Consider the following 9,113-nt stretch of genomic DNA (forward strand, 5'->3'; position numbering starts at 1 on the left):
TGACTTAGAGATGATTGTTGCTTAATGTTTCGGCACCAACAGAAGTGATTTTGTAATTGCGATAAAAATCGTGACTTGATCTATGCCAAATTAATTGATTGTTGCTGATGCAATTTAGTGACTCAATTGTGTGATTGGGAATGGGATCAGGGGTTATTTAGGGATATTTTTGGGGAAATTTTTGAGGAAATTTTGGGGGATTTTTAAGGAAGATTTTGAGGATATTTATTAATATTTTAGGGGTATTTGGGGATATTTAGGGATATTTTTGGGATATTTTTGGGGAAATTTTTTAAAAATTTTGAGGATTTTTGGGGAAATTTTGAGGATATTAAAGGGATACTTAGGGGATATTTAGGGATATTTCGGGATATTTTTTGTAAATATTTTTTTTTATCTAGTCTTGAGTCAGAGTTATATTCAGATAGTCAGATTTGTGGTATTAAGCTTCGAAATAAGTTAAGGATGATTCATTTGATTTTTTATATCAAAATTCACATTCCTTACTTCTTATTCAGTAATATTGATTAGTCATCATATCAGTCACATTAACAGTTGCATTTTTAAGTATTTTTTTTGTTAATCTTATCGTAATTTTGATTGTATTAAATGAATGACATTCTAGAGGGTTCAGTTCAGCCGAATTGTCAAGATTAGTGTTTTTAATTTAATATCATACAAGGCCATATTGGGCACTCAGGGATGTGGAATGGAAAAGTTTTCGGAATATTTCTTTGAAAATTCAATATAATAAAAAACAACATGATCTAATTTGATTATATTTGATCATCATATCAATGTTGGGGTCAACCCTCCTATGCCAGTCACATTCAAGCTTCCATAGTCAGTTATCATTTGGCTGGGTGCATAAATAAGAGTTAAAAAATCGGCAATCGGCAGTTAATGACAAACGTTGAAACTTACCCCTGGTAGTCAGCCATTTGTCATCGGCAGTCAACGACGATCGGCCGGTTCCCGATGACCATGTGTCAACGTTCTACGAACCGGCTGTCACGGAAAGCCTGCCGGTCGCTGTTGACTCCCGATGGTAGTTGATATTCAGCGCCAGTTTCAATGTCTGTCAATTATGCTTGATGATGTTCTAAACTAGTATACTATAAAGAGCATCCCAAGCTGCTCATCGTAGCTTTTAAGACACCATTACAGTTAATCAGCTGATTCGATACCTGGTACGTTAAGGCAATGTCTTAATCCATTGCTATACCTATATAGCATATCATTCACTAAGATTAATCCACTCCAATATTTAATTAAACTGAAACTGAAATCGACATGATTCATCGTATTTTAAGTCAATCAATCACTTCCATATCAATTAACAACTTTTTGTACTTTTTTTTTTCAATTTTATTGTTCAAAAAAATTTACAAAAATTCAAAAAATTTCATGCCTTACTTGGACATGATTAACAAAAATCTCAACAAAACAGACAGAACCGACACTCATTACGATTACCACGAATGCAAATGTTCCAATCTGGATGGAATATTTGATGTCGTTCGCACTCACCAAGATGCGGAACCTGAGCTATACAGAAGTAATATTGATAACAATTATTTGGATGTGGAATTCGACGGAATAAAATTCCATCACAAATATCACGTGGAATTTCTGGATATGCTGTTGTTGTCTCATTTGTTGGTGGTGCATATGTTGATGTTGTTGTTGTGCCTAGAGTGGTTGGCTCGGTGGCCAATTGACATGTTTCTGGATAACCTAAAATAATTGAAAAATTGTTGAATTTTTGAAGGTTTTTGGATGGTTTTTGGGGTTTAAGGGGATAGTGACTGGCATAGGGGTACTCTGGTGAGAGGAAGCTGCGCTTTAGAGAGCCAGGGAGAGAATAGGAGAGACTAGGAGAGCCATAGAGAGCCAGAGAGAGTCCCAGAGAGTCCAAGAGAGTCCAAGAGAGTCCAAAAGAGTCTCAGAGAGTCCAGGAGAGTCCAAGAGAGTCCAAGAGAGCCTAAGAGAGTCACAGAGAGTCCAAGAGAGTCCAAGAGAGTCTAAGAGAGTCCAAGAGAGTCACAGAGAGTCCAAGAGAGTCCAAGAGAGTCACAGAGAGTCCAAGAGAGTCCGAGAGAGTCCGAGAGAGCCCAAGAGAGTCTCAGAGAGTCCAAAAGAGTCCAAGAGAGTCCGAGAGAGTCCGAGAGAGTCCAAGAGAGTCCAAGAGAGTCCAAGAGAGTCCAAGAGAGTCCAAGAGAGTCCAAGAGAGTCCGAGAGAGTCCGAGAGAGTCCAAGAGAGTCCAAAAGAGTCCAAAAGAGTCTCAGTGAGTCCAAGAGAGTCTCAGAGAGTCCAAGAGAGTCCAAGAGAGTCCAAAAGAGTCCAAAAGAGTCTCAGTGAGTCCAAGAGAGTCTCAGAGAGTCCAAGAGAGTCCAAGAGAGTCCAAGAGAGTCTCAGAGAGTCCAAGAGAGTCCAAGAGAGTCCAAAAGAGTCCAGGAGAGTCAGGAAGGCACTAAACACTAATTCTTACCTGGAACGCACTCTCCATATGGTGGATCAGATCCAAGCCATGGTAGAAATATTGTTCCGTTGCCACATTCTTGTAAAATCGGAAGTCCAACAGCACAAACGACAAATAAATCACATCGATCTGGATCAGGATGTGGATAAGCTCCAGTTGGTCTGCCTGCACAAAATCCATCTAAACCCTGTCCATAAATCAGCACAACAGACTGCAGTAAAATAATTCCAATAATAAGCTTCATATTTTGTGCCTTAAAACTTCTCAATTCAACGACTAAATTCAAACTAAATGACTGAAATATTTCAGTAGCTCTTAAGATAAGCTCAATTGGTTCCAATTGACAAGGAACTTTGTCGATAAGAACCTTGCATTTGGCTGTAAATCAATGAGTTTTGGTGATAATAAGTCTGATAGTGTATATAGGTAGGCAGTACATAGGAAATGATAAGGAACGATTAAAATTAAGGTTTTTTAAATCTGAATTACTTCTGGTGCTTTTATCTTTTTGATTAGGACAGGCTTTACTGTATTATTATCTACCATTTTGTGTGGGTTGTTTTTTATGATTATTTCCTATTCCCGAGTAGCACATACTTAGTTACTTACTTTGATGGCTGTATAGATCAAGTGTGATTCATGGCTTCTCTCAGTTAATGCTTGAAGCTGGCTATATTGCTGGTTACCGCTTCTATTGTCACAAGTCAGGTAATCGATCCAAAATTTAGCTTCTTTAGACGATTTCTCTGGTTCACAGGTTCAGTACCGTATGGTCAGGTATGGGTACATCATTAGTACAGTAAAGTAATACACCTGCTATGACATGGTGGTATATCTGGACCTTATCAATGGTGCATCAATATAACATACCATCGAAGCACTATTGGTACGGAACTGGCCTCCAAATGCCACCTTGCCGTACCAAATACAACAAAGATGTATCTATGCCGTACCATACTACAACAGAAATCAGTCCGAGACCATCATGACTCTGGCATGATGTTGAATTTAACTCAAATCACCAAATTAGTGTCATATCGGTCAGAGACCAGAGTGCAGATTGATTTACTGAATTGAGCAATTCTAGATTGATCTACTGTGAATCATATGACGTAAATTGAGGGATCGTTCACTTATTACGTCACTTTTGAAGTTCTTTAGTAGCTCTAGATGGTCTAGTTTCAACAATTCGCAGGAAAATGACAGAAAGCAATGACTTGGCAAATATACAGCATCTGACTGCCTTACTTTGGATCTAAATTCTCAACATTCCTATAGAAAAGACAATTTCACCCACTATAAGTCAAGGAACAAGAAATCAACCCAGAACTATCAGTACTTGATCAGCACATTAAACATTTATTTCTAAATTCCAGCACATAATGCATATTCAGGATATGTACACTCAAGTGTCACAGAATCAAAAAGTAATCCATAAGGACAGAACCTCAGATGTCTAATTCCAGCAATACATTCAAAATATCGACTGCAATTTGTGTGATGTGGAATGTTTCCAAATCCACTTGATGGACATCTATGCATAGGACTTGGTGTTGTTGTTGTTAGAAGACTCTTTTCAGTTGTTGTTGACTTCTTTGTGTAGATATAAGTTGGAACTTTATGAATTATTGTTGAATCAGTTGGAGCTGTTGGAGTTGAAGTTGAAGTGTCAATGGATGTTGTGGCAGTGGATTTGGAAGTTGTGGATGTAGTGATGATTTGGCATGTTTCAGAGTCACCTAAAATTGATGGAATTTAGAAGTTATTAAGGATATTTAGGGCTTTAATTAAGAATTGACAATTTGAAGGCCTGAGCCAACAATTGATCCAGCTTTAGGCGTCATCTGAGGGATGCTATGGATCACAGTTGATCTGTACAGTCAGTAGGTAAGTAAGTAAGGGATATTTAAGGAACAATTTCCAGAGATTTGAGTAGCTTTGAGTAAGACCGGAACTATGATGACTTTAAGTCAGTTTGACCTTGGATTTGGAGCTGTGATCAAGTCGACAAGCAGATCCTGTACCCAAGCTTGAATTAGTCTGAATCGGAGTTCGAGGTCGACTCAGATTTTGTATAGAACGGTCGACTTGACTCGACTTTGAGTTCATATCGACTTGGAGCTCTGGCTTGAATAATTAAGCATGTCCTGTGTCTCATTCTAACAGACAATGACCATACCCATAAGTCCACTCAATCAATATACAATTGACCATTCATCCTTGTCTGCCTACACTCCTCAAATTCATATCATTCCATTACTCACCAACAGCACATGATCCATATGGTGGATTAGAGTCAAGATAAGCAACAAATATCTTTCCTGCTGGACATTCAAGTGGAATTGGAATAAATAAAGCACATTGTACAAATGAGCTGCATTTCTGTGGATCTGGATGAGGAAAAAGTCCCGATCCAACACCGCGGTCGATGCAAAAGCTTGGATCTATGACTTGTGCATCCAAAAACTCTACAAAAATGATGAAAATTATTGAGTAATTAAGCTGCATGTCAAGTTAAGGAACGAGTATGAACTGCAAATTACTGAAGCAAGTCAAGCACCTTTTATACCCAAAAAATTGATAATGAGACAATAAATAATTTTATTATAGGGGATGTCCCTATGGATTTTGGACAGAACAATTGCTTTACAGTCTTAAATTAAGTTCAGCACAAACAGCTCGATCCGGTGTCGTGCATCTTAATGTGATTGAATCGAACAACCAATTATGAACACAAAATCGTTGATGCCTTATGCCTCCAATGCATTCAAAGTATCGTCTACAGTCTAAGTAGTGAGGAATGTTTCCATATCCACCTGGTGGACATCTGTGAATTGGAGGACCTGTTGCTGTTGGTGCTGTTGTTGATGATGTCGTGGTTTCAGACTCAGTCGTTGTCTCTTCTTCTGTTGTAGTTTCTGGCTCGGTTGTCGTGTCTAGCTCGGTCGTCGTGTCCGGCTCGGTCGTTGTCTCTTCTGCTGTTGTAGTTTCTGGCTCGGTTGTCGTGTCTAGCTCGGTCGTCGTGTCCGGCTCGGTCGTTGTCTCTTCTTCTGTTGTAGTTTCTGGCTCGGTTGTCGTGTCTAGCTCGGTCGTCGTGTCCGGCTCGGTCGTTGTCTCTTCTGCTGTTGTAGTTTCTGGCTCGGTTGTCGTGTCTAGCTCGGTCGTCGTGTCCGGCTCGGTCGTTGTCTCTTCTTCTGTTGTAGTTTCCGGCTCGGTTGTCGTGTCTAGCTCGGTCGTCGTGTCCGGTTCGGTCGTTGTCTCATCGTCGGTTGTCGTTTCCAGCTCTGTCGTCGTGTCCGGCTCGGTCGTTGTCTCATCGTCGGTTGTCGTTTCCAGCTCGGTCGTCGTGTCCGGCTCGGTCGTTGTCTCTTCTTCTGTTGTCGTGTCCGGCTCGGTCGTCGTGTCCGGCTCGGTCGTTGTCTCTTCTTCTGCTGTAGTTTCCGGCTCGGTCGTCGTTTCCGGCTCGGTCGTCGTCTCTTCTTCTGTTGTAGTTTCCGGCTCGGTCGTTGTGTCTGGCTCGGTCGTCGTGTCCAGCTCGGTCGTCGTCTCTTCTTCTGTTGTAGTTTCTTGCTCGGTTGTTGTGTCCGGCTCGGTTGTAGTTTCAGTCTCAGTTGTCGTTTTGGTTTGAGTAGTTGTCTGAGTGGTTGTCTGAGTAGTAGACTGTGTGGTTGTTACAGTTGTTGGAGTAAAATCAAATACCACACATGTTTCGGGATCACCTAAATTAAACAAAGCATTAATATCGAGTATGTTAAGCTCCAGATCTTCCTACCTGGCACACAGTCTCTATCAGGTGGATGAAAAATTGTATTTGGTCTTTCACATCTGAACAGAAGAGGAGTATCGAACAAACAAACTATGAACTCTGTACAACGTGTATGATCTGGATGTGCTAAAAATGTTCCATTACGTCCTATGCAAAAGCCAGGATGAATGTCTGCATTCACAATTTTAATTAAAATCAAAAGACAAATTTTTAATAAAACTTTTGTGTCCATGTTACTGACTGACTTTGTGGAAGTGATTAATTGTCTGTTTCCATTGTTATGCTTCATTTATATATAGTCATGCGAAGTTTAAACAAAAGATTATTATCGCAATTTTCACAAAGAGACAGAGTTGTGTATCTAGAAGTTGGATTTGAGTCAATTATCGCCGGCAAATCTGCAGGACTGCAATGTGAAGAGGAACTGACATGAGCCTGGAATCTCAAAATAGTGGAGCCAAGGAGTCCAATGGAGGGATTGGAGAAGGGTATTATTGGGTCTTTGGGGTCTCAAAATTCTCAAAATTCTCAAAATCCTACCAACTCTGCAGTCAGTGGCTTTGACCAGTGCTGGACAACCTGCGTGTCGTGGCACTCTAATGAAGCATCAAAAATGATTGAAAATGTCATGGACCGAATGTAGTGCCCGGTTTCAATCAAGGTTAACCAACAAGGTGTACCGCAGCACACAGGTTGCTCACCACTGCCTTAGACTAATCCCGAAGAATCCTCAATAACCAACTCTGAAAGGAAAACGGTCTATAATATTCAAAGATAATCGCTTTAACTTTCTTTGATACCTAAAGTGGGTGATTTTTTGTATCAAGTTTTATACATGCACATGATATCTGTAAGTATTAATTTAAAGGAAATTGCTTGACAATTTTATAATTTATGATAAGATTATTACAATTAGAATAGGAAATAAGACGTCAATTTCCTGAGAATCATAAAAATGGTCATGATGATTTTACCAAAAATAAAAACGGGGAATTTTCATTTATTTTTTGATACAAAGGACATTAAAAGAGACAATTTGTGGGGTAGATGAACTCAAAAAATCATAAAAAAGTTGATGGAATTTTTGATTCCAAATGAATTAAACTGATAATTGACATTAGACCCTAACAGGCAATGAATTCTACTCTCATAATGCAGTAGGACCACTACGGAACCTAAATGCGGTCTCTTCACCTGTTAGGAACTGTTAGTTTCCCATGTTTCTAGGGTCTGGCTTCCACTTGTGTTCGAACTCCGTGAATTTCATCAATTTAACACAACAAAATACATCAAAATTCAATGTTTAGCAAGTCCAGAAAGTACACGACTAATAAATGACCACAAATCCAATTTTAGACAGACTTAACTCTGATCTTGAGTCGAATTTTATCGAGTCTGGTCTTAAGTCAGAGTCACACTTACCAGGTGTTGGATTTTAACCCATTTCTACTCCGCGTAAATAGATGTACCCGTTTCCGTAAATTTGAAGAGATCAGGAACTCTAGAATGCATTCATGAAGCATTTAAATGCTTAATTTGATTCTATAATTCAGCTGTTATCGATTCCAAGAAGTATTTATGTAGGATCCACGAGACGATGATAACATGAAGTATGGAACAATTCGGAATTTCATAAAGAACCATGGCCCACAAGAAAAACTAGTTCTAACAGACAAAGATTCATATTGATTTATTCCAGAGATCAAAGCCGCCGACTTAAGTGACTTCGATCTCTGATTTATTCCACTACGGTACCTAAAAGCGGTCTCATTGCCTGCTAAGGAAGTCTTCATAAAATTTAAAAATGCATTTTAAGTTCATTCCAATAAAAATGATCATTTTATTAATCAATTTAAAAAAGATAATACATTTTTGATTCAAATACATCCTCAAATCATCCTTCAAATTAATCCAAAATCAGGCACAAAGTAGATGTTACTCTGACCTGATACCAGATTCAGTTTAAATCTGGCACCAAACAAGAGTTATCCTAGTCTGATACCAGAATCTCCATTATAGTGATATGGACCACATACTGCATATTCAGGATATGTACACTCAAGTGTCACGGAATCAAAAAGCAGTCCATAAGGACAGAACCTCAGATGTCTAATTCCAGCAATACATTCAAAATATCGACTGCAATTTGTGTGATGTGGAATATTTCCAAATCCACTTGATGGACATCTGTGAGCTGGAGTTCTAATTGTTGTTGATGTAGTTGTTGAGTCTGTTGAAGTTGATGTAGTCGATTTTGGTGATTCCGGATCATTTGTGGATTGTGTTGTTGTATGGCTGGTTGTTGATGTATGTGAATAAAGCTCACATGTCTCTTGGTCACCTAAATTCACGATTAATTAAGCAAATTAGCTTATAATGTCCAATAATGCTAAGACATCCTCACCTGGGTCACATCTTGTGTGTTTTTCATTATAAATTGTTCCTGGTCCACATTCAACAACCGATGGATACCACAAAATACAAAGAATATATCTCGTGCAGTCATTTGGATATGGCAAAAAGGCAACAACATCCGGAACATTATCACAAATTCCATCAATTTGACCGAAACTTTGTCCAAAAAAATTTATAAAAAATAGTAAAATTAAGAATTTGTCCATCTTGACTGTTAATAAGCTCAAAAATAAATGACATTTTGTTCAATTTTGGTCGAGGATTAAATGGACTTTGATAAGCTAATCTAGTGATTGTTATGTTTGTAGCGTCGACATACAGATGGCGTCGTTTGAGTAGTTTGGTCAAGTTTTGAGTAGCTAGCTTAAATGTAAACGTAAATCAAGCTATAAATATCACGAGGACTTACTTACTTACTTGGCTGGCTGTACAGATCCAGTGTAATCCAT

The 9,113-nt window shown here is 38.8% G+C and overlaps 2 protein-coding genes across 2 annotated transcripts; both read right to left on the reverse strand.

Annotated features, from left to right (window-relative positions):
• Positions 1-1,332: 1,332 nt before the first annotated feature.
• Positions 1,333-2,856, reverse strand: LOC139090250 (uncharacterized). The gene is made up of 2 exons (XM_070639998.1): positions 2,493-2,856; positions 1,333-1,737 (listed from the first exon to the last, which is right to left on the reverse strand). The coding sequence occupies exons 1-2, from the start codon at positions 2,725-2,727 to the stop codon at positions 1,439-1,441; spliced, it is 534 nt and encodes a 177-aa protein (XP_070496099.1). The 5' UTR covers positions 2,728-2,856; the 3' UTR covers positions 1,333-1,438.
• A 992-nt stretch (positions 2,857-3,848) lies between these two features.
• Positions 3,849-9,113, reverse strand: LOC139089532 (mucin-2-like). The gene is made up of 6 exons (XM_070639089.1): positions 9,082-9,113; positions 8,654-8,820; positions 8,252-8,590; positions 6,256-6,420; positions 5,160-6,202; positions 3,849-4,076 (listed from the first exon to the last, which is right to left on the reverse strand). Exons 1-6 carry the CDS (start codon positions 9,111-9,113, stop codon positions 3,849-3,851), a joined length of 1,974 nt encoding a protein of 657 aa, XP_070495190.1.

This window comes from Chironomus tepperi, unplaced genomic scaffold (assembly GCF_022539635.2).
Source record: "Chironomus tepperi strain 1889 unplaced genomic scaffold, CSIRO-AGI_Ctep_v1 contig_13, whole genome shotgun sequence".
In the NCBI taxonomy this organism is placed as follows: domain Eukaryota; kingdom Metazoa; phylum Arthropoda; class Insecta; order Diptera; family Chironomidae; genus Chironomus; species Chironomus tepperi.